This window comes from Nematolebias whitei, chromosome 10, assembly GCF_014905685.2.
Source record: "Nematolebias whitei isolate Nwh7 chromosome 10, NemWhi1, whole genome shotgun sequence".
NCBI lineage: Eukaryota > Metazoa > Chordata > Actinopteri > Cyprinodontiformes > Rivulidae > Nematolebias > Nematolebias whitei.
The window spans coordinates 20,228,514-20,254,752 of NC_056507.1; the positions used below are offsets into that span (position 1 = coordinate 20,228,514).

Consider the following 26,239-nt stretch of genomic DNA (forward strand, 5'->3'; position numbering starts at 1 on the left):
GTGACGGGACCCGTCTTGTAGTAATCTAAGGTTGTTTTGTCTTTTTGTCCTCAAGAAATTTGTCAATTATTGCTTGGATTTTTGCTTGTGGCCTTTTGACTTGTTCCAAGACAACACCCACCCCTGTAGATTTTATGGACCGTACTGGTTTCAACATTCCCTCAACTTATATCAAACATGAGCGTCTGAAAAGGGCCAGGACACAGACTGGGGTTGAAACAATCTAAACATTTTAGAAAAAAAAAGTTAATCAAATTAAAAGTAAAATCTGGATGGTCAATTCGTCAGAATCCAAGGCAGGTGAGATCAATTATAGTGAATTTAAAAGGAATTTGGAACAATACATGATTAAATATAATTTATTTATTGGTTAAGACTACAAATTATTTTTACGTAAGACTACAAATTATTTTAAACAACTTTGATTTTAAACACAAGTACCGGTAATTGTACTTGTTGAAAATCAATTCAGCACAATTTAAATAAATGTAATTTTCCTTTCCTACAAAAATTTACTTTGTCACTTGTCTCCTATTCTGAATCACTCATTTGTCCCTTGCACAAACATTTAACAAATTCAGATTGTTAATTAAAAGTTGTTTTAATAAAAGACTAATGTCCTTCTTGAATATTAATGCATGGTTTTCAATGTTTTATTTATACAAAGTGAGTCCAATCAAAAATATTTTGTCATAACCTGTTGATTGGATCAATGTTTCATTTATCTCTTAGACACAAGAAGCAGAACAAATGTGAACACGCTGTCAATTTTGATTTTTTTTATTGGTCAATAACAGAAGATTTATAAAATGTTCAAAATTCTGCAAACAAAAATACATTTTAAAAATCCCTTTGAGATTTGTGAGAGGTAAAGTTTATAAAAGCTTTAAATCCTGTGTTAGACATGATAAACAGAAGAAAACTAAGTCAGAGGAAGTATTTTACTCTTACACATTTATTTTGTTGAAAGAATACATTTTCTTAAAAAGCTCATCTGTAACATCTGTAATATCTGACACAACAGATCGTGCAAAGACAAGAAGCCGTTTCTTGATTATTCAACTCATTTCCAAAATAATTTGTTAGATTTAAGTCTACACATGAATATTTTCTGCAGTTTTAATATTTTTATTTTATCATAGTTTTTAATAATAAACAATCTCAAGATTTCCAGATTTATTTAGGTTTCTCTTTTATTTTGCTAATAATAAACACATGGGGAAAAATTGTCAGAAGTTTCTTTATGGAAGCAGCTATGAAAATGCTATGGACAGCAGTAACAAGAACATTTGCTCTAGTAAAACAACAAAAGTGCAGAAACACATGATTAAATATAATTTATTTATTGGTTATTACATAAGACTACCAATTATTTTAAACAACTTTGAGTTTAAACACAATTTAAGTACCGGTAATTGTACTTGTTGGAAATCAGTTCAACACAATTTAATGAACATTTTTAACAAAATGTACAAATGATCAAACTAAAGAGCAAGATCAGCAGCTTTTGTGACAACTAAACAGCTGCTGTAGTTTTGCATTACTTTAGCATAATGATTTTATAAACACAAATTGTATTTACTTTCATTTCATGGTTTCATTCCTATATAATACATCACTGACATTGTGATCTGTGGTGAGAATAGGGAACAGGTGGAAGAGAACTTGGAGAGGTGGAGGTATGCACTTGAAAGAAGAGGAATGAAAGTCAGCCGAGTAAGACAGACTACATGTGTGTGAATGAGAGGGAGGCAGAGGTCACAAAGGTGCAGGACTTCAAGGTCCACTGTCCAGGAAAAATGGGCAGTGTGGGAAAGAGGTGAAAAAGAGAGTCCAGGCAAGATGGGGTGGATGGAAAAAAAGTTTTGGGAGTGATTTGCGACAAAACAGTGGCAACTAAAGGTCAAAGGAAAAGTTTACAAGACTGTGGTGAGACCAGATATGTTGTATGATCTGGAGACTGTGGCACTGACAAAAAGACAGGAGAAAGAACTGGAAGTGGCAGAAATGAAGATGTTGAGGTTCTTCTTAAGAGTGACAAGGATGGATAAGATTAATGAGATCATCAGAGGTACAGCACAGGTCGAACTGGGAGATAAAGTTAGAGAGACCAGACTGAGATGGTTTGGACATGTCCAGAGGAGGGACAGTGGGTATATTGGTAGAAGGATGTTAGAAATGCAGCTGCCAGGAAAAAGAGGAGAAATATGGATGCAGTTAGAGAGGACATGGAGGTTGGAATGAGGACAGAGTGAGATGGAGAATGACTCATTGTGGAGACCCCTGAAGAGGGAAAAGCCAAAAGAAAAAAAGATTCCTATATACTACATGAGTCATTTTTTAATGTAAAAAATATTTAAAAATCTGACAAAAATTGATAAATAGGTTTAAATGAAGATTATGTGTACAAATGCTAAAGATTAAAAAAAAAATCTCAAATATCTGTTCTTTACAGAAAATGCCTCCTGTAGTTAAAAAGGTTTAAATGTAAGTAGTACTATCCTTAAATTCCAAATTTGGAGTCTCTGACACTTTTATTAAAGACATGTAAATGACCCAAAGTCGTAATGTTTTTATGCTCTTCTCACTTCTCTCTTCTTGTGATTTTCACAAATACGCCATTTTTGGGTCCTAGAGTGCTAGACGATTTCAAGTCCAGAGGAACCTAAATGATTAGAAAAAAAAAAGGAAATATAAACAAAAACAAAGAGAAAATGAAATATTTTACACCTACGTTTGCAAAAAGTACAAAAGTACAAATGACAAAATATTATACTACTGTAATGTACTGTATCTAGAGTAACAATAACTAGAACCACTTTTTGAAGGTGTTGACAGATGTATTTTGAAACTTTAGTCCAATAACTGATGTTTTGTTCAATGTAAAAACATCAATTGCTTTAAAACTTACACGTTTGTGGCTCCAATAATTTTGTCAGGCTAAAGATTTAGATTACTCTACATAACTGGAAATAGTTTTAGAGGTCAAGTAAGTACAAGTAATAACTCATACAAATTCATAGTATAAATTAAGAGTAATCAGCTGTATTTTTATTTTAATAACATGAAACTCACAAAACAAATATAAAAATCATAAAGTTATGTTTGCTTTTATAGTTCCACTTTTTAAAAAAAATACATTTACAACACAAATGCCGAAACAAACTGTATTTGTTTGAAAAAGAAAAATAATAATAACAATGTTAGTATAATATTTTTGCTTTCTTGCTGACCCAACCCACCTCAGTCTTAGAACAGGCCTCGATGCTGAACCTGTGGAACAAATGCACTAAAGCCATCCTGATTTCCAGCTGGGCAAGTCTCATTCCCACACAGTTACGGGGTCCAGCCCCGAAAGGCAGGTAGACAAATGGATGACGACTAGCTCTGGCCTCTGGTGTAAACCTGAAGGTCAAACAAAGGATATAAGGATATAGAATATTGGATTTTTGCAAAAAACACTTTAAATTAAACCTACAGTCCTTCAATGTACTTTATACGCTTGATACATTGTCTTTTACTCCAATTTCAAAACATATTGCATTTATTTTGTGCGCAATGCCAGATTTTCGATAATGCTTCTATTAAAACAAAAATCCCATACTATTATGAAAAATGTACTTTATGAATTAACCCTTTTAATGTGATGGAGTATGTGTATGACTATGAGACAGTGTTGTCCAGGGCATTAGTTCATGAAAGGCTCCCCCATGGAAAGCTGACCTCAGAGAGGGCTCAGACTAAAATCATAACATTGATGGGACAAGACATGTTCTCTAAACTAGACTAAGTAATCATGGCTGCTGGGGAAGGAAGAAGCTGGTTAGCAGCTGATGGTTGAACTTTAATTTCTGTTAGAGCTTAACCACAAATATGCTACAAATTGCCACCTCAATGCAAACCCACCACCAGCAGGAAACGTAGTTGATGTATGTGTGAGTTGGGAGATAAGTGAAGCTGGGGGCCAGTGTGTGCTCATTTCTGGCATCATAAACTGGCTCTTGGAACATGAAATATCACGTAGAGCTTGGAGAAAGAACCAATGTTGGTGTGAGACTGAGTGGCAACAACCAGATGTATGTGGGCTTATCATCACACACAGATTAGGCTCTGAATCCCAACTCTGAGAGAAGAGCTGGGCTCTTTTTTTACTCTAAACTTGTCTAGGAAGAGAGTAGTAAGCAGAAGTTTGAAATATCCAGCCTTCTTGTAGTCCCTTGATGGTGTACCTGAAAGGGTGCCATCAGGAGATTTGATGACTGTCTTGGTGGACTTCAATGGACATGTGGTCAATGACTGAGTTACCTGGGTGGGGTGATTAGAAGAAATGGCCTCTCTAAATTAAATTCAAGCTGTGTTCTGATTTTGGACTTCTTTGCTAGATACAATATGTGTTGTCCATAACAAACACTGTTCCAAGCATTAGTGGCTCTTCAAGTGTAGTTGATACCAGGTCACCTTAAGACAAAGGTCGATGATCAAGGTTGCATCTGTATCACACCTCCAATCAAATGCTTTGAACAACTGAGTGAAGAAAGGGCACAGCTGCCAGGTGATCACCGCCTCCTCGTGAGTGGATGCTTTCTGGTGGAATCCCTTTGAATTTTTTTAAGGCAAACATTTTGCAGAAGGGAGTGCATCTCAGGCCTTGTGATGGACTTGCGTCCCTGTCCAGGGTGTACACCACCTCTGACACAGTGACCGCTGGGCATGTACACGAGTGCAGATGATGGCTGGCATCTCTCTTCTACCCTGGAAACAGCTCAGAATACCTCAGAAAAAGCTGGAGAGGGTCACTGAGGAGAGATGTCTGGGTTTCCCTTCTTGACATGCTGCCTCAGCTACCTAACTTCAAATATGCAGAGAAAAAGGGAAGGAAGGTTATTTTATTTGTCTGTCTTTTCTTTCAGGGTCCCAAGGAGATGGTGCCTATCACCATCAGTCATTGTGCAAGAGGACGGGTCCACCCTGGACAGGTCGTAAATCCATCACAGGGCCATATAGACAATTGAGACACACAGCCATTCACACTCTCACTCACATAGGGACAATTTAGATTTACCAATTAACCGAACATGCATGTTATTGGTCTGTGGGAGGAAACCATAGTACCCAGAGAAAACCCACATATGCACAGGAGAACATGTACACTCCATTAAGAAAGGCCCCAGGACAAGCAGGTGATTCTGCAACCTCCTCATAGAGATGACAGCTGTAAACATTGTGTCATCATCAGCAATATCTAGCAAAAAAATAACATTTATGGTGTGACTTAGACTGGATGATGCTCTGGTTATATGAATATGATAAATTCTCAGTAAATACAAATCAACCTTTTACTAGATATAGAGAGGACAAACACCTTTCAGGGATGAACTTCTCCGGCTCAGGCCAGTAGTCTGGATCATGATGCAGGAAGCCTGCAGGGATTTCCAGTGACATCCCTTTAGGAAGAAACTGGCCATTCACAACACAGTCATGGGCAACTTCTCGTGCAAATCTACATTAAACAAAATACCAAAGAAAATATTAGTCCTTCGGGTTGACAAAACCTACCTTTTACATTCTTCTCTATGAGTGATCAAAGAATGGCTTCGTCAGTGTAAATATGACAGAAAAGCAGGGAATTTACTGAATCATACACCCATTTAACCTCACTGATCATACCTGAAACCAGGAGGGTAGAGTCGCAGTGCTTCACACACAACCATGTCCAAATACTTCAACTCCAGGACATTTGTATAATCTGGTGAATCCTGTTAAAACAAGTGGATAAACTAACAATCCATAAAAATACATAAAGTGATTTGAATGAACAGAAATATAACAAACCCACATGTCTTGTGAAAAAATCATCCAGTTCCTCCTGTACTTTGCGCTGGCATTCAGGGTGGAGTGCCAACAGGTAGCAGGTGAAGGCTAACGTGTTGCTGCTTGTTTCATAGCCTGCCACAAGGAAGATAAAAGCCTGACCCACAATTTCATCTTCAGTCATCCCCTTTTTCTGTGGACGCCTCACAGCTGGTTCGTCTGGGCGAGGGAGTTTGTTTTCTTGCTCCAAAGTTGACTGTGTCTGCTGGCTCCGGTTATCAATGTCATCCGAGAGGTTTGCTGTGTCAAAGTGCTCTAAGGAGACACTCTCTTGGCTGGTTCGAGCATCTAACATCAGCTGGAGAAAGTCTATTCGTCTCTACAAGCAAATATTATTCAACTGTCAGAAAATTTGGCAAAAAAGAAAACTGGATATGCAACATAAAATTTAAAATGTTACAAATCTGAAATCCACCTGTTCAGGGGGTTGTTCCTCTCTCTGCTTTATGATTTTTTGAATGGTGTTAATGAAAAAGTTATTCATCTGGTCTCTCCTTTCATTTGGGATGAATTGTACAATAGGAGCCATGATACTAGGAAAAGCAACTATAGACACAAAAACAAAGAAATGTTTTGTTCGACCTGAAATGCCAATTTTATATCTACAATAGCTTTGCATAATTGCTAATTACCAACTTTCTAGTCCTTATAAAATAATGTCTGATAGAGATTGCTTCACAAGACAGTATCTAGTTTGTGTTCATATTATTCAATTTCCTTACACTTTCATTTCCACATATAAATTTTTCATGTGTAATAATGACATACTGGAAAATAACAGAAGAGGCCTGAAAAAAGAAAAGGAAAAAAACAACTGAGCGTGGCGGACAAATGGATCATCTGGGTTATTCTGTGAATCCACCTGAGTTCCAAAACCCACACTGGCAATAACATCCATGGTAAAGCAGCCAAAACACCTACAAAAAAGAGCCAAAGAAATAAAATGGATATGATAAAATAAGTTTAAAAAAATCGTAATCAATGACTGCTCATGGTTTGTGATTACTTGTGGATGTCAAAGGCCTCTCCTGACTCAGCGTGGGCATTCAGATTGTTCATCAAAGCATCCGTGGCTGTGTTGATGAGAGGAACCATCTACAGGAGGAAGAAACTTGACATGGTTTTGAACTCCAAAGAGTATGACCATAAAATACAAACCTTTCCTTCAAATATTAGTGAAAATCAGTGCAACGTTATATACAGAATAATAATACGGTACTAAGAAGATACAAATGAATTACAGTAAATGTGTCAAGTTAAAACACTTTATCTGAAGTACAAAAATATATGAACAAATACAGTAGTCCCTCATTTATTGCGAGGGATCCGTACCCTGAAGCCCCCCGTGATAAAAGAAAAACCGCAAAGTAGGAATAGTAGTACAAGTAGTAAGTAGTTCATTAAGTAATTTATAAATAAATAAATAAATATATATATATATATATATATATATATGTGTGTGTGTGTGTTTATTTTTATTATTATTTATTAAGGTGTTTTGAACCCTTCCCACACTCTTGTAATATTCTAATGCTTCTAAACTCCACACGCTCCAAAAGAGCACAGAATGTCATGATTTCAGTTCTCTGACACCTGCCAGGCCTCTCAGTCACGCCCACCACTTCTCCGCTGCAGAGCGGAGATCAGCTGATCAGCTGCAGGAAGGAGAGCCGGAGCTGTGGGCTGCACACAAGTGCAGCAGGTGCTAAATCATTTAAAATAATTTATTTTAACTTAAAAAAATCCTTGCTGATCGTGCGGCTCATCCAACATTCAGCCAGTTCTGTGTCATGTCCAATCTTACTTTGAAAAACCGCGATAGAGTGAGTCCACGAAAAACAAACCGTGAAGTAGCGAGGGACTACTGTACTTGTTATTTTAATTTAGCTTTTTCTTTATGAAATATTTACATACTATTATACTGCAATAACTATAGCAAAAACTAATTCATCATAAAAAAAACTGAGCAAGCAGCTATTTCCTTACTAATGGGAACAATATAATCTCACTTCTTTCATCTTGGAAGCACTGAAGGATGGAGTCAGGATGCTTCGAACTCTCTTCCACTTTTCATCCCTCAACATGAGCAGACAGTCTGTTATAGGCTTGGTGACAAAGCGAAATGCCTGCACATATAATACCAGCATTTATAATGCATTATCAAAGCTTGTGTTGGAAACATGGGATTAGCTTTGTGTGAACATCAGCAAACATTTGCTCATGTCCTTACCATTCTGTTAGAAAAGCTACTGAAGTCCTTGACCATTATTTGCCTGAGCATATCAGGATCTGCTATCACCACTACTGGTTTCCGACCTAAATAATACCTAATACAATTTACATGTTATAGTGAGAAAAATATAAATTACTAAAGTAGTTTTTTAATTCTAACAGAAGCTAGTTTAACTTGCAATTTTACTCACCCACATACTCTTCCATGTGTATTTATAAGATTATTGAGGGGCTTGAAAAAACCCTGAGGAAAAAATGAAATAAAAAACCCTGTAACTAACATCACGAGATCTTACTTCACAGACTACTGCATATTTAAACTGCAGAAAAAAGTTTCAGAACAAAATCAAACCTCTCTACAAATTCTCTGTCAATGACAATAACACAAAGAACTAGAGAAAATGTAGAATAATGGAGATTATTCTGATATTTCATTTTTAAACTGGATCTCACCTCACGAAACATGAACACGTTACCAAATAATGGAACTGGCTTTGGATGTTTGATTCCAAATCGAGAGAGGACTGAGAAAGGATAGACTGAATACCTGCAGAAAGAAATGGAAGAAAATATGTAAAAAAAAAAAATTCTCACAGCTAAGACAACAATGAGGTCATTTACAATCTGCGCTGAGTTAAGTAGAGAAATGTAAATAAGCGGGCTCCCACATTTATAATAAGCTCCATAAATGTTTTCAGATAGTCTTACCAAATTAATCTAAAGAAATTCAAAACCTGCTTGATGCACAATTAGCTGAACCATATATTTAATGATAAACATTCACTTACCAGTAAAAGAGAGACAGAAATACGAGGATGAAGCCCAGTGTCAGGGAAGTTCTGCTGATCTCAATGTTGAATACATTTAGAAAGTCACTTACTGACTCCATGATGACAAAATGCTTCTTTAAAAATCCAAATTAGAGGAAGATTCCTGAGGACAAAAAATAAATCATAAGAAATGCACTGTCCTTACCTAAAGTTTTATTTATCAAATTCTACATAAACACCTGGTATGAATAAAAACAGATGCTAGTGATGGCACTAAATATTGCTTTGACAGTTTAGTCTAGTCCTGCTTGTTCGGGCCCCAGTTTTTTCAGGTAAATGACACAAAAGCACATAATGACAAAGGCACTATTGTGCTTTTGTGTCTCCTGATCTGAACACACACGGGACATGTACTTTAACTAGCCTGAAATTATACAAAATCATCTTTCCGAGTACAGTATACCGCATTCATTTAATAATAACAATCATTACAATAACTGTAATAACAATAACATTTCCAAGCTAACGCCATAGCATAACTGCCCTTTACACATAATTTTAGTAAATGCAACTTTTATTCACCGATACAGTTTTCAGGTATTTGTCTGCTTCGTTCTCATCTCCGAGATCATGTTAAAATATTTTGTTTACTTACTGTACTTCGGGGTCTTTCCTCTCAAAATGTAAATAAACAGCAGCGCTCTTCTGTTTATCGAACTCACGTCACTCAACACGTCACTGTGATCTATACTGCCCCCAGCTGGACAGGAGCGCAATGACATGGCATAAATTATCAATACAACCCGAAAATGGTCCTTTTTAACACTGAAAACTGAATTTTAAAACACCTCGTTCTCAATTATTACCAGTACGCCATTCACCGTTCAAAAAACACAAAAACCCATCTTTTAGATTGACATGTGATATTTCTGTACAAGAACTTTTGTCTTCAGTTTTCCTCCTCGACTCCCTAATCATATTGAATTGTAGAGCATTATATTAAATGGAGAATCTGCAGAAACATCTTTGCTTATTTTGGATGTGTCTTTTGATCACCATAAAGGTGGCATACATTCTCAAAAGGAAATAAGCTGCTTCTTCCTTGGATTGCCTGTAGAGGACAGTCACACATCATGTTATTCATGAAGAAACCTCTGCAAACAGGCAAGAACAGTTCTCACAAAATCTTTCCATCCATCAAAGTTATTCCAGATTCACCAAAATAAATGTCAATAAATGTAATATACACTTTATAAATGGCTACATGACTAACCTTTTTATTTTCTAGCTTCAGTTGGCTTAATACCTGTCCAAAAAGCTACTTTACTTTTTATCTGAATACTGACTGCATGGCCCTACATTTGTAAACAGTAAGACTAATGTGTGAATTCATTAATATTAGTTGTTGGTTATTGAAAGTTTTAATTCTATTGGTTGAGTGTGTCTGCATGTGTGTTTATTTTCCTGTAACATTATCCAAATATGTCAGAAACTACTGGACAGATTGTTAATGTAATGTTCAGAAAGTAATCACTGGATGTGCACCTGCAGCTTATTACTTTTTAGATGTCCAGCTAATTCAAGAAATAACTGACCTTAGTCATTACAAAAGTGGCTATAACTCCATCAGTTTTACTGAAACTGAGCAAAGTTTGGAGTGGTAGTAGCTGAGAGTCCTCCTCAGCATTCTTTAGGTGCTAACAGACCACGCATTGAGTTCTCTAACTCTAATTTTTATTCCTCATCATGAATTGGTCTTGATTTCAAACTCTGTCGGGAAGGATGGCATTCAATATAAGCACAATTTCAAGGAATATCAGGCCTTTTCCATCCATCCATCCATTTTCTTTACCCGTTTATTCCATTTTGGGTCACGGGGGTCGCCGGTGCCCATGTCCAGCAATCACTGTGCGAGGGGCGGGGTACACCCTGGACAGGTCGCAAGTTCATCACAGGGCCACATAGAGACAAACGAGACAAACAACCATTCACTCTCTCACTCACACCTAGGGACAATTTAGAGTTACCAATCAGCCTAACATGCATGTTTTTGGTCTGTGGGAGGAAACCGGAGTACCCGGAGAAAACCCACGCATGCACAGAGAGAACATGCAAACTCCACCCAGAAAGGCCCCCGGACCGGGATTTGAACCAGGGACCTGTTCGCTGAGAGGCAGCAGCTCTTATCAGGCCTTTTGAAAAGTTTTATTTATAGTTATAAAATAAAATAAAATAAAGATAGCTTGTGTCAATAACAAACTAAACTTTTTTTTCAGGCTCTTTTCTAAAACAGTCATAGTTGGTTCTGAATTAACTCAACACTTTAATCAATTCCAGCCTACAGTGTGTTTTTGATATTCAGAGGCCTAGCTCAATAATAAATACATTATTTTTGTGTTCAGTTTGAAGGAAAATTTGTGATTTTACCGGTAATTAAAACCCAAGTCACCAAGCAATGCACAAAAACGGTAACGCGAAGCGGAGGTGCAGAGTTTACCTTGCAGGAAATGATTCTCGGAGCAGGTGGGTCATTTGAATTCAGATGACACAATGTCCTAATTATGCACACCCAGAGACGGTTACTTACCCAAATCCTTGGAGGTGTTAAACAAAGCTGACTGCAAGTTCAAAGTGCTCATCTGTGTGTGCATGTGGCATGTGCATAATCAGTCAGCATCATCTGAGCAAAATAACAATGAAACAACACAGTGAACGATGTGCAGACGGGCTTCCAGCATTTTGCACATATAAACTCAGACAAACATTTGAGTTCAGAATAAAGATTTTAAATTAGAATACACAGGAAATAATGGCAATGCTCCAAGAAAAGGATAAACTGTTTGTCATTTGTCTAAAGGGTCAGGTTCTTTTTAATAATGACTGGGAATAGGTTAAGGAAATCAAAGAAGATAAAATTACATAAGCTGACTTATAGAATAGAAGCAATATTTCAGTGTTTTCACTGACAAAGAAAGAATGCACAATATTTCTGGTCTGATAAAGCATCCTTTGCACAGAATCCAGCCAAGCAGGAGTAACAACTGGTGCAGCAGCAAGCTATTAAAGACCAGAAGAAGTGAGCTGGTTTCTGTTCTGAGGCCCACCAGAGGGCACTAAGAGCCTGAAATAAAACAATGAACACCTGCATTGCTTCCTGTCAGACTGCATAAAGACAAACGGTGTGTCAAAGTTTGTGACTGAATGAAATGTGCAAGAAAATCTTTGGAGATGAATGTTCATATAAGAACAGCTTTCTGCATTGTAGCCATTTCTTTTTTCACTAAGGGCTGGTTTGACTCGCAAGTAGCACTCGTGCCTACATTTTGGTCCTCAGACCATTTGAAGCTGTTTGTTGACTCCATCGGGGCTCAGATTGTAGGACAGCCTTCAAAAGGGCAAAAGAGCTGCAGGAGGGTTTTCATCGTGCGCTGAATAAAGGCCTCTGTTCTTTTACCTGCCAGTCTTTGTCCTTGTTCACAATAAAAAGCCAGAAAAAACTGCTAAAATCTCTAAAGCTAATTTGCAAATCAAACAATCACTACCCAGTTTCTTCTGAACAAGAAATATTTTCTCAAGTCCAAACTGAGTTGTTTATTGTTCAAAAGATGATAGGAAATGTTCCTTGAGCCCAGAATTTCAACACATTTTAAGAATGTGAAGTGCTGTAAGAAAGAAAAGCACATTTGATGAAAAACAAGTAGCTCCGCGGTGATTTTAATTTTTTTGGGTTTTGGCATATTTACATGGTCATTCATTTTCAAAAACACTGATTGAAGACCACTCGAATCAAGACCTCAAGTATGTCAGAGTATATATTTGTTATTTTTACCAGGTTTAATAGCACTGAAGGAAAAAATAAAGAAGGAAATCAGAATTTATGCAGTTTGGACCTTTCAAATCTTTATTACAAACAAAGAGGAGGGACATATTGAAGACGAGCTTTCAGGTCAGACTTTTGCAAAGATAAAGCTCAAATGTTCTCGTGTTCATGTACAATGTTTGTTATCAGACATGAATAAAGAGCCACATACAAAAAGTGAACAGAAGCAGTTCAGAAATTAATATAATATTCAGTGGACTATGGCCAGCATTACCAGGTCAGAATTTCATATAGCCTCTTTATGCTCACATGAACCTCTTTTTTCTGAAGTTTAATTAAAGAAAACATAAAAACAGAATTTTTTTTCAGTGGTTCTTATTTATATGTTGTCCCCAATCCATTCTTTGAAAGGTTCAATTTTCTGGAGACAAGAACAAACTATTACCGTGCAAATGATTTCTGCTGAACTGGCTCTCCTTTTCATGCCTGATTTGTCTTTGTGTTCGGGTCTTTGTGCTGCCTCCCATTCCTCTCTCCGCCTGCCCAGCTTCCTGGCCCTGGCTGCTGTCACTAAAACCCTCATCCGGGCTTATTTACATTATATTACTTTTGATTTGAATGAGGCCTGCTGAGAGATGAAAAGTCATTTAATGGACACACACAGCGTGGAGAAAAGCAGCGCTCGGGAAGTCCGCATCACACATCTGTTTACTTTCCTCATCAAAAGAGACCCGCAGAGCCTCAATAAATTGTTACCAATAAAGATTTTATGACTGAATGAAAAGTAGACCAAATGTCAATCCTATCTCATGTAAAATATATAAAAAATACAACACAATTTATATGTTTTTTTTAATTAATCACATAAAATCCTCAAATCAGTTTATTGGATCTTTAATTGTATTTTTACACCTTCAATGTCTTCTGAAAAAGACACATTAAAAACCTGCTAAACCTTTTCAACAATGGACAGCATATGAGTAATAGGCAACATGACAAAATCCCCGGAGAGATGTGACAAAGAATTAAGAAAAACAAGGAGAAATGAAAAGTGTGGGGTAATGGGTAACAGGTGTGATGATTATGAAAGGGAGGCAGGTGTGCAGTGAGCTGGAAGGAGGGCTGAGGACATTTAAGGCAGCACAACTTAGTGGTTAGTGCTAATGCCGCACAGCAAGAAGGTCAATCAATCCCTGGTTTGGACCTGGGGTCTTTCTGTGTGGAGTTTGCATGTTTTCCTCATGTTTGTGTGTTCTTTTTCCCAGATACTCCGGTTTCCTCCCACAGTTCTAAAACATGCATGTTAGGCTGCATTCAGGCTCAGGACTCTCTTGTAAAAGAGATCTGTGATCTCAGTGGTATTTGCCTGATTAAATAAAAATTAATAAGGGTTTTGACAATAACAAAAACTAGATTATAACTCATTTGGATACCTAAAATTCACTAAATAATTAAAACTCATGATCAAAACTTAATATCAAACCCAACCTGGTACAGTTTGGATGAAAATTGTTTAGAGGTTGAACTGCAACAAAACATTCTTATTGTTTGATAAAACTGTTTCAAACTACTGAACTTAGAAAAAACTTCACTCTCATAATATTTTACCGATGTAGAAAGTGCCGGCCCCAGCCTCCATGAGGCCCTAAGCTAAATTTAGTTTGGGGCCCTTTATTTCTGCTAATAATGTGGATTACTGCAATCAACAGTCAGATGATCAGATCATTCTCCCACCTAACAAACTCATTGCAACTCTTCAAAAACGCAAACAAACTAACAAACAAAACACCAGTATGTAATGTATTTTACAGCAAAAGTGTGCTCTGGTTTATTATCTTTGGTTTCAAAAAACTGCAAGAGTAATGTTCAAAATAATTTGCACTGCAAGATCAACAACAAACAAATAAAATAACTTGGATGCATAAAAAAATAAATTGTGCAAAAAGAGACTAAATTAAATAACTCAATATCAAAGAAATACTTAATGTAAATGAACAATTACTTGAAACCACATACAATTGTTTAAAAAAGAAATTTAAAGTTGAAAAATTTGTTTTTAAAATATGTAAACTTACCGGGTGTGCAACAATTTGCAAAAGCTGAACTTAAAATATTAAATTGAATCATATAGAATCATTGCTATGTCACGTCAAGGGCCCTCCCTCCCATTTTTCTTAAAGAGACCTCGCTCCCCCACTATCACGAATCCTTCGGTTTAAACAGCCTTATACTTCCATCCGGTGGTCAAAAAAGATACTACACAGAAATTAACCTACATTTCTTCTTAAATTTCACAATAATTAGTAATTATTGTCAAATTTCAAACAATATTATCGTTTATCGCAATAATTTCTGAGACAATTAATTGCCCAGCAAAATATTTTATCGTGACAGGCCTAAGCATTACTAAAAATAAAATAAAAATCAATTCCAATTCGGGGACCCTCTATTGGGCCCCGGTGCCCTAAGCAGCCGCTTGCTTATGCCTTTTGCCAGCCCTGTATGTAGGATCAGTGACGATTCAATAAAAAGCATGAGCCAAACTGTCCTAATTATGACAAAAAATACCAGGACAACTTTTACCAACTCTGCTTTCTTTTCATTTGCTTTTCAAAAGTCCACTTGATTGATCATATTGTCTTCGATGATAAAGTAAAGAATAAAATAAAGCACTGGAAAGAGAGGAGGTCACTGTGGTTGGCTTATTCAAGTTCACAAGCAACTTCCAAGCCATCAAAGCAATGCAAAACAATTAAAATAATGATTTGAATAACAAGAAACACAAAGCTACCTGTGTGGTGAACAGTACAAATAGCACTGCATCTATCGGGTCAAACGCCACAAAAGGGAAAGAAAAACAAAGAGCAGGAGATTAAATTTGCTTCAGGGACATAAATTAATTAAAAATGTAGGCAAGGTTTCAGGGAAAATCGTTTATGCAAAAGCTTATTCATAGAAATTCAAACGTGCACATTCACCTGGACACATTTTCCATGTGAACATAAAGTAGAGAGGAGCTAATGAATGTGTAGACCATAATCTATATCTATGGAAATATTCTGTCTTTCAGAATACACAAACAAAATGAAGAAAATGGAATGACAATGCAAAACAAAACCATATACATGCTAGACAGAGGCTTTGCATATACAAAGCATTATTTCCTCCCGTGACTGAACTGTAAGTGCATTCAATTTTGAGCTTTTACCCGACTATCCTTCTCCTCTTCATTGTTCAATAAGGCCTGGGTCTGGCGTTGTCGTCATTTTGTAACACAAAAATGACCCTTTCAATTATGATGTTAGCGGAGGCAGCTGATGATTGTAGTATCCATCATTCTTAATAACCCTCTTTTTTTTCTTTTTTTTTTCCAGAGTAGGGCAATTTCTAGAAAGGAAAGGAAATGGCATGAATGATAATGAACTATTACCCAAAATAGGAAAATAAAGAAAACGGTCTTACAAGAGAGACAAAAAAAATAAAAATCCATTATGTCAAATTTTGTACCTTTTAGCACAAAGAGCGCTGATGTCAATGCTGTATTGTTTTCCCCTTTAGTGTCTTTTAAATTGCATTGCATTCATTGAATCAACAGAAACATATTTTGAATGGGGAATATGGTGCTTATTAGCTGTCAGATCCTCCTCCAGTGACTTACATGGAGGAGCATGGACGAAGTTTGCGTACCAGAGAGGCAGGCGGCCTTATTGTTAGCAGCACAGGAGCAGCCAGTGAATTTAAAACAAGATTGGGGGTTAAACATGTATGAATGAAAAATACTGGCCAGGCCACACAACTATGTCACAGATGCAAATGAAAGAAACATCAAGTGTGTAAAAGAAAAACACCACCATTATTTTAACTGCATAAATGGGTTTACTGTACTTCAACAAGTACACATGCATGCACTGTATGCACTGCACCAAGAAAACCCAAACACTGTACTAATATTAAAGGTTTGGGGAAAAACTTTGGACCACTAGAAGATGCAGCAGCAGATGTTTAGTTTTCACCTTGTTCATATTTTGCCTGATTAAATGTGTGACTTTAAATGGCACTACAACAAGGAGACAGGAAGTGATCACACACTCCCATTTTGCAGCAGAGCACAGGACAAGTTTGCAGAGTGAGCACCAAGACGGTGACCTTTACTACTGCGAGGATGGTTTTTGTCTGCAAACATGTTTTCTGAGTCGGTATTCAAGCTGCTCTTCCCACAGGGAACAAGCTGCTGATCACGATGCTGCTGTTCCGTTCATCACCAGACCACTTGGTTTGGGGGAAATATAATAGATCTAAGTTTGTCTTTGCAGAGTTATGTCTTACAAATAGGTCATGATGACAAGTTCAGAGATTAAACCTATTCTATTGATGTAGTGCTTAACTTCATATACTTGCATCTCAATCAGTTAAATATACATTCAGTGAGTATAATTTATTAAATAAATGAATAATAAACAAAAAATCAGGCCAATAACAAATCAAGGCGTTGTTTACATTGCCTTGATTATGTTGCCTACAATTCTTGTTTTTTCCTACTGTTTATTTGTTTATTTATTTGCTTTTCAAACAGCACAACAAGCAATAAACCAAACTTAACCTAAATTTGCTTGAATTTTATAGTCCAATGTCCATCTAAATATATTCCATCCATTCAGCCATTATCTTTACCCGCTTCTTCCATTTTGGGTCACGGGGGTCGCCGGTGCCCATGTCCAGCAATCATTGTGAGAGGGGCGGGGTACACCCTGGACAGGTCTCCAGTCCATCACAGGGACACATAGAGACAAACAACCATTCACTCTCTCACTCACAACTAGGGACAATTTAGAGTTACCAATCAGCCTAACATGCATGTTTTTGGTCTGTGGGAGGAAACCGGAGTACCCGGAGAAAACACACGCATACAGAGAGAGAACATGCAAACTCCACCCAGAAAGGTCCCCAGACCAGGATATGAACTGGGGACCTGCTCGCTGAGAGGCAGCAGCTCTACCAGTTGCGCCACCATGCTGCCCTACACCAATCATGTCAAATGTTAATATTTACAGCGCTTTATGTGAAGTCTCAGACTGTGATGAGCAGAACTTGAAATTAGATTACTATTAATAGGAGAAAAGTGGAATAAAACAAGAGCTGCCTAAAGAAAAATATTGAAACCAGCCGGCCTAGAAGGAATGCAGGCCAACATTTTAATCAAACATCTTAAATGACTAGTTATTGTTTGTAGTATGTGTTTGGGACGACTCTCAGCTACAAGTATTCCAAATTTTACCTCTGTATCTGTAAAAATGGCTGTAATAGACAATTTTGTGTTCCCCCAAAACTGATTGGTTGTGGTAACCAGGCTGACGTACACCTAAATGTATACTTTCAATGATTACCTGAGAGTTTCATTAAACTTCTTCCAGTGGTCCATGATATTTTGCTAACAGTCTGATATCATGCATCAACACACACAATTGCAGCCAGTTACCTGCAAGAAAAGAGGGGTTACTGTATTTTTTTTGGTCTATAAGGCGCACTTAACATCCTTAACATCCAACAGTGAGTCTTATAATCCGGTGCGCCTTATAATCCAAAAAAATATGGTATGTATTTATTTCCTTAGTTAAAAAAAAAAAAAAAAAAAAAAAAAAAAACTTTGACAGGAAGAGCATTATTGTCAGTTTTTGTATTCAGTAAATATGTGCTTGTGTTCATTTGTGTGTGGTTTATCTCCCTTTGGGTTCAGGAGTGAAAGAAAGGCTCATCTAACAATGTAAGTCTGGTGACAGCTGTTGACATTCAAAACATCAGCCAGAAATTCACTGCTGGGTATCTCAACATTATCTGTGGGGACATTTATGCAGAAACACCAAATATATTTGAGTTTCCAACAATTTATTGCTTTTATTTGTGGATCCCCTCAGAAAGTAATCATTTCAAAAGGTAAAATGAGAGCTGAGTCGTTTCTGCAGATGACTCAGGGGGTGATAGTTGCATTGCCCTGTTGAGATAAGATCCTTCTAGGTTGATGCCACATCTGTGAATAATGCATTAGAGATAATGACCCCTCCCTGACCAAGAGATGGACAGAAATATCACTGACGTCATCCTGGAACCTCATGGCTTCAGACGACACAAAGAGAGGATATTAAGCCTGCAGTGCATCTGAGGGATCAGCTACACCTCTCAGTCTGCCCGTCTCTCTGTCGGAGGGGTGCATCTGTGTCACACTCTCTTTTTCTCTTGTCTTTTCAGGGTGACGTGACAGGCATCTGTGAGCACCGGGGAACAGAGAGGAAAGACTACTCACAGTGATGAAAAATGAATCCAGAAGCTGAAAATGTAATTTACATGACTGGGGTTTCTACTGCCCTGCCATCTGTCAAAGCAGCGGATTTGATCCATTGTGTAATAAACATTAATTCATTTTTGTGAATGTCGATTAGCAGCAGCACCATCTTCATCAGACTTCCCCCCTCTGCTTGTGTTTTTGTCATCATTTTGTCATCAGATATTGTATGAACGGTACGTAATAATTAGGGATTTGGTAAACTTTTCTGAGCAAGCTGTAGTGAACCTGGTCTGACCCTTATCTGACCTCAAATCTACCAGATGGACAGAGACTGTTATTTTCATTAATCTGAATAAGTCTGGGCCATCTGATGACTTTCTTTCTTGAATTAATCAAGCAGAAAAGACAATTCTTTATAATCATTACTGTCTTACAAATGTTTTGATAATCAAATTGTGTTAGTTCACTCAATGCTTTACAGGTTGAAAAGAACTACTCATTTTTATTTTACATAAACAGTAAGTAATGATTTTTATTCCTCATTCAAAGAAGAAATCACCTGAATATGCATTTCTTGATTTTCTGTCTGAAATGAGCAAGCTGTCGTAAGTATGTGAAAGGTTGGTTTTCGGTCAACTAAATGTTTACTGAAGAAGAAATGTCATGTTTTACTATTTGAAAAGATTACCAAGTGTGAGACTCCACGAAGTCTGGTCGACTGCAATAATCTTTTCTGTATGTTGAAAACAATCCTTGACTTTTGATAATAACTTACGTCAAAAAACCACTCCTCTTTCTGGTCCATCCACGAATCAGAAAGCTCTGAAGTAAACTCGGAAGTAAACTCATTTAAAATGTGACAACTTCCCGGTTCTATGAGTCGAGTCTAGAGTGCAGTCGGTTCCAAAGAGTGCAGTAGATTCCATGGAGAATGGAAAAGTTCTGAAGGAGTTCAGAAGAGAACTAGAGTTATGGAGAGTTTTGGAGTTGCCGAGAATCCAGAGACGTTTGGAATTATAATTTCTGTTTGAGCTAACCACGCACGACTCTCTAAGGATTTTAGCAGTCCTCAACGGAGACGCTGATATCAGTTGAAAAGGATTCTTACTGAGGTGATCGATCATCAACAAGGTAAAACTTCTTCTTCGACCAAGTGTACCGTGGGCAAAGCTGAGATCTGACGGAGCGTGCAACTTCTGGTCAAACAGATTAAATTCCCTCACATAGTTCTCTGTAAGATAATCTCCTTTCATCTTAAACTCTTCTCTCTCACAAAATCAGTACAGATATTTTAGAAATATCTGAAGCAAAGTCCTCAAATCACCGCCGAGTGATTTGAAGTTCATTATTTGTGAAACTGTCTGTTATTATTTTCATATTTTGCCAAATTAATGTAAATGTTTGATGTTAAACTTTGATTCTGAAAATAAATGACTCCATTCATTTGATGGGTCAAAGATAATAACGTCTCTCGTTCACATTTCTGTTAAATTCAATGCACGGCATTTACAGTCAGAAAAATGAAGAACTCGTGAAAAGTATGCATAAATATATACCCCGTATATTTGTCATACAACAAGTGACACGTACCCACGTGACTCACTACAAAGCTGAAGAAATAAAACCCACTGGCGTTTTATTTATTCGTTCATTTATTTCATGCCATCCTGCATATCATCTGTAGGTTTCCACGCAGTCAGACTCGCAGCTGAGCTTCAAACTCAAGACAGTATCTGGGCGTTAACCTCTCAGTCAGACAACTACATGGGCTTCTTGCAGATGGCTCCATATCATCGTCACCAACATCGACTTTTGCTTCGACAGAAACTGGACACAGTGGACGTCTCCAGAAAGTTAAAATAAACAAACGTCTGTTTTTAACTCTGTATCTCAGATGTGGTTTTTCAGTCTGTCAAAACCAAATTGTTTATTCTCAATCTTGATTTAATAAAACAAACCATGCTCCTTTCGTGCCTGTGTAGCTATTAATTTATTTAGTTATTTAGCCTTTACAGTAGTTCCCCGCTACAAATGATTGTCAAATTTAATATTACTCACATGATTGGGACTGTACATGATAAAGTAAGAAAAAAAAAAAACTTTGGACAGGTGCCGCCATTTTGTAATTTTCTTTCAATACCTCTGGGGTGTCCTTGAACACCCTCACCGCTCTTGACATCTCCCCTCCCCTGCAGAATGTCTGTGCTTTTGTGCGGGGTGTTTTTTTCAGTTTCAGGCTATCTGTCCTCAGCCATGGATTGAGAGTCTGTTAGGATTTTTTTTTTGCCTCCAAATCCTACTTAATGTCATTTTCATTACTTTTTTGTCTGTCGAAACAGGTCTCACTTGTAAATGAGTCCCCGAGGCTGAATGTGAGTAATCTGTCTAAATAAAGTTTGATTTAATGAATAAGCCTATGCTGTAAGGCCAGTCAATTAAAAAAAACTGCACTACCCAGAAATCAACAGTGCACTTCCCAGGAGCCAACAGTGCTTTCGGCTGCTGCTTTCTTGTAGTTTTCTTTCAATAAATCTACTCTTTATCACCAGTCAAAAGAACTATGTTACCCAGAAGCCAACAGTGCTTCCAGTCGCTGCTTTCTGTTGAAACGAAGGAAACGTTAGCAAATCTTCACTATCAATTAAGCTCACCGAACTGGCAGGAAAGTCACAAATAATCCTGAAACTGAACTCCTCTTTGAAGTTGTATCTTCACTGGTCAGGTTGCAGTTGATCCAGACTCGGTGTGACCCGGATCCTGTGGGCTGCAGGGGACAGAGAGCGGCGGGGTTCAGCCTGGTTTTGGTCGCGTGGTGCTGGTCTGGACCAGGTCGAGGTTGTGGACTACATCATGGACAGCCTTGCACGTAGAGTGTCCTTCCTGGAGCAGCAGCACGAATATCAACTTGGACAGGGCAGTGGGATTTGTCATGCTGCAGGGTATAGCCGAACGGCACAAAGCCCGAATGGAACCGAGCTTCTGCAGAGCTGCTGAGTACGGTACGCAGATAAAGTTTTTCAGTATGCTGTGCAGTACATTTACATATGTTATCCTGATGCATGCTCAATAATCCAGGTAGAAAAATCTAAAAAAGTTAAATCTGGTCCTCTGGACATTCCAAAAAAACAAAACAAAACAAAAAAAAGTGTAGAAACGTTTCGTCTTTCATCCGAAAGACTTCCTCAGTCTGAGGTGCTGTATTCAGCTCAGTCTTATAAATAGCACCCTACTGATGATGATTTCGGATGAAAGACGAAACGTTTCTACAACTTTTTTTGTTTTGTTTTGTTTTTTGGAATGTCCAGAGGACCAGATTTAATTATTTTAGATTTACGTATGTTGTTAAAATTACGTCGATTTAAGAGTTTAGAACATTGCAAGAGTGTGGGGAGGGTTTATAAAGCCTTAAAATATATACTAAAATAAATATAACATTACTACTTTGTGACTTTTCACTTAGCGCGGGGGTCTCTGGAACGTAATCCCCACAATATATGAGGGACTACTGTAGTCTTATTCTTATGTATTGAATGGTTTGTTACAAAGGAAACATGGGTGTTATCATTTACCGTTGTTTCAAGTTTAGCTTTTATCAAGCAAGTGAACCTTTTCTTCACACATGATCGACAGTGTTTTCAACATTTTCTCTTTTCTATATGAATTTATTTTAATTCCATTATACTGTACATCAGTGCAATGAATAATTAGAAGTGTAAAATGATGTCAACAGATCACAGATTAGAGGAAGTGCATTACTTCGTTGTGGACCAACTAAAGTTTGTTGAGGAACTTAAGATAAAACATTTTGTTCCCAGATGACAAAGAGGATCCTCACATATTCTGAAAGCACCATTTCAGCAGAACAGGTAGGTAGTTCCTAGATGTCTCTATTTTCTTTATTAAAGTGCATTTTTTGTTCAGTTACCTTGATAAATGTCTCTTTTCCAATTTTTTTTAAAAGAATGTTTAAATAAAAAAGAAATATTTCTACTAATTATGTGTGAAGAGCTGAAGTAGGCTACAATAACCTGGGGAGTTTGACTTGTGGGTCGGCGCGGATCAATTTAGCACGAACTGGCTTTATTCCAAGTAAGTGGCATCAAAGAAGGCGTTTTCAGTTTTATGCTTTGATCTTTTCTACAATCGTGTTGCCAGTGCTTTTGACAAACCAAACAGTTTGTAAAATCAAGACAAAACACAAAGTACAATTTATTTATTTATTTGGATTAAATGAGAACCGTGGGAGGCAAACGTACTGAACAGGAAGCGGAAGGATGGCCTTTACACACAAAGATACCAGATCTCATTCAGGTGTTCTTAAAATAAGTCATTGTGTGGATGTTTATGAAAAATGCACACTATTATGACACATTTTTCTTGTGTACATTTTTTTGGCTTTTTTTTTTCTCATTCCACAAGTTTTGTGCTATTTCAACAAATCATATATTAAAACGTTCAGCTCTTCCAAGACAATCCTGCTTTAATGTTTGGTGTTGGTGCGACTTTAGCTTTTTGAAATATTTAGCCTTTTGTGACGTTTTTTCTCATAGAAAATGAATTGAGCTCATTTTACATTCTTCAGATCTTTAGATCTGTTTACAACCTTTTACTGTTCCTTTCACATTTTGTTCTGGTTCAGTTTTGCTCAGCTTCCTTGTGCAAATTTAAACTTGTTCAGCTACTTTCAGCTGTTGTGTGTTCCTTTCGGATTTGTTCTGCTATCTACAACATGTTTGCGCTTCTTCTAACTTCTCTCTGCTAATTTCAACTTGTTATGCTCCTGTAAACTTATTTCTGCAAGTTTCAGCCTTTTTTTTTTTTTTGCTATTTTAGAGTCAGTCAGAGTCAGCGATTCTTTATTGTCATTCCACCACATGTGGTACATGTGGTGGAACAAAATTATGTAAACAGGGTCCCAGTTACATCCAACAATAAAAATGTAAAAGAAAAACAAAGATAACATGTAAGATATGAACTAAGAAAAACATCAACTAAATATACACTGAGCACTAATAGCATAAAAAAATTACGTCGAACATCAGCAAGAACATGAACATGAGTCTGCGTGAGCAGATGAGCACACATGAACACAGCAACATTGAAACAGATCAGCAGCAACATTGAAACAGATCAGCAGCAACATGAAATTGTTTTTCACAGTGATTATCCTGGTTAGAGATTCATGAGTCTAACAGCCTCAGGGTAGAAGCTGTTCCTCAGTCTAGTGGTTCTACATTTAATGCTCCTCAACCTCCTTCCTGAGGGGAGCGGGACAAAAAGTGTGTGTGCTGGGTGAGTGGGGCCCTTCATGATGCAGGTGGCTCTTCCATCTGGAGGTGTAGATGTCTGTGATGGTGGGGAGACTGACTCCAACAGATTTCTGTGCAGCCTTCACCACTCTCTGCAAAGCTTTTCTTTCTGCAGCTGTGCAGCCTCCATGCCACACGTTGATGCTGGAGCACAGGATGCTCTCCACTGCACACCTGTAGAAGGAGGTGAGGACTGAGCTTCCCAGACCAGCTCGCCTCAGCCGTCTGAGGAAGTAGAGTCTCTGATGAGCTTTCTTGATCAGGCTGGTGGTGTTGTTGCTCCAGCTGAGGTTGTAATTCATGTGTACACCCAAGTACTTGTAGCTGGAGACCACTTCCACCGCAGATCCTCTTATGTTCAGGGGGGTGTAGGTGTTTTTGTTCCTTCTGAAGTCCACAATCATCTCCTTTGTCTTCCTCACATTGATGTGGAGGTTATTCTCTTTGCACCAGCTCTCCAGGTGTTCCACCTCTCCATTTCAGCTACTATTTAGCTATTTTGTGCTAATTTTAGCTTTTTCAGCTAATTCCACTTTTTTCCCCACACATTTCAACTTTTTTAGCCTAATTAAGCAAACATGTGCTCTCTCCACTTTATTCTGGTAAAGTATGCTTCTTTCTGCTATTTTAGCTACTATTCAGCTTTTTTTGGCTACTGTTCAGCTTTTTTCAAATAATTTCCACTTTTTGTGCTCATTTCTGCTTCCTTCAGCCTAATTGGGCTAACATGTGTTCTTTCTGCTTTCTTCTGCTAATTAAGCTTGTTTTGTCTTTTCAGCTACTTTTTTGTTCAGCACTTTTTTTAGCTAATTTCAGCTGTTTTCAGATTAATTCAGTTTTTTGAGGTAATCTCTGCTACTTTCAGCCTAATTAACTTTTTATGTTAATTTCAGTTTGTTGTGCTCCTTTCAGTGTTTTCTATCACTGTAGTTTCAGCTTTTTCTGCTATTTCAACTACTATTCATTTGTTTTATGCTAATATTAGCTTTTTCATCTAATTCCACATTTTTAGCTAATTTCAGTTCTTTCCACTTCCTTCTGGTAGTTTAATCTTCTTTCTGCATTTTCAGCTACTTTTCAGCTATTGTTTGCTAATTTCAGCCTTTTTTTTAGCTAACTTGCTAGGTTTTGTGCTCATTTCTGCTCATTTAAACCTAATTCAGCAGAGTTCTTTCTGCTTTCTTCTGCTAAGTTAGGCTTGTTATTTAATTTCAAATACATTTCAGCAGGTTTTCAGCTAATTTCAGCTATTTTTCAGAAAGTTTTTGTGCAATAAGCATTCACATTGCATTTTCGCAGGAAATGCAATTTCTCTAGTTTTCAGTCTTTCGTTTTCAGCATTATACCATGCAGTTTATTTAATTTAAATTAATCACTCATGTGAAAAACGTACAGACAAATGACTAGTCTGTTTTCCTAAAGGAAAATTTAAATAAATCCATTGAGGGCGAGTGTTCAATCACCGGCTAAGAAATCTCTAAAATATCAAAGCGGGAAAAAAAAAAAATCATTCTCTTTAACATAAAAGCGAGGGGGGAAACGAATGTAAAATCGAAGCACATAATTGAGTTGATCTTGATCTGTATTTCAATCAGGATTGAACCAGTTACAGCAGAAATGAAAAGAGGAGACAGACACGGAGAGTTCACACAGACCTCTCTTTGTAGAGACTCCCTCCCTCATGTGGGGGGAAAATGAAGCATTAGAGTGTGTGCCGGCATGGCAGAGACAAGATGAAAGAACGTCTCATTCCAGTCACCAAGATCTCCTCCTCCTGCGTTTTTGATCCCATCTTCATGTTGGCTGCCTGTCTGAGAGCTGCGATGAGAGCCAAGGCCCTGGTCAGAGCAGACAATTATTGCACAGAGGACAGAATGATCTGTGCAAGCTGCAAATGTTTCGAAAAAAGTGCAGAAAAGCACACAATTCTTGTATTGACCCTAACAAAGTTCAGTCT

The 26,239-nt window shown here is 37.4% G+C and overlaps 1 protein-coding gene and 1 long non-coding RNA gene across 2 annotated transcripts; one reads left to right on the top strand and one right to left on the bottom strand.

Annotated features, from left to right (window-relative positions):
* The first annotated feature begins 183 nt into the window (after positions 1-183).
* On the top strand, positions 184-18,980 carry LOC119416237. The gene is made up of 3 exons (XR_005187080.1): positions 184-300; positions 4,911-4,976; positions 18,937-18,980. It is a non-coding gene; the product is annotated as an uncharacterized LOC119416237 (long non-coding RNA).
* Positions 2,400-9,558, bottom strand: LOC119416236 (thromboxane-A synthase-like). The gene is given in 14 exon segments (XM_037683443.1): positions 2,400-2,665; positions 3,243-3,405; positions 5,363-5,500; positions 5,668-5,756; positions 5,837-6,190; positions 6,287-6,417; positions 6,640-6,788; positions 6,878-6,966; positions 7,881-7,997; positions 8,102-8,198; positions 8,295-8,347; positions 8,557-8,650; positions 8,892-9,036; positions 9,529-9,558. Coding segments are annotated over 13 exon segments (1,737 nt in total). The 5' UTR covers positions 8,993-9,036; positions 9,529-9,558; the 3' UTR covers positions 2,400-2,503.
* Positions 18,981-26,239: the final 7,259 nt, after the last annotated feature.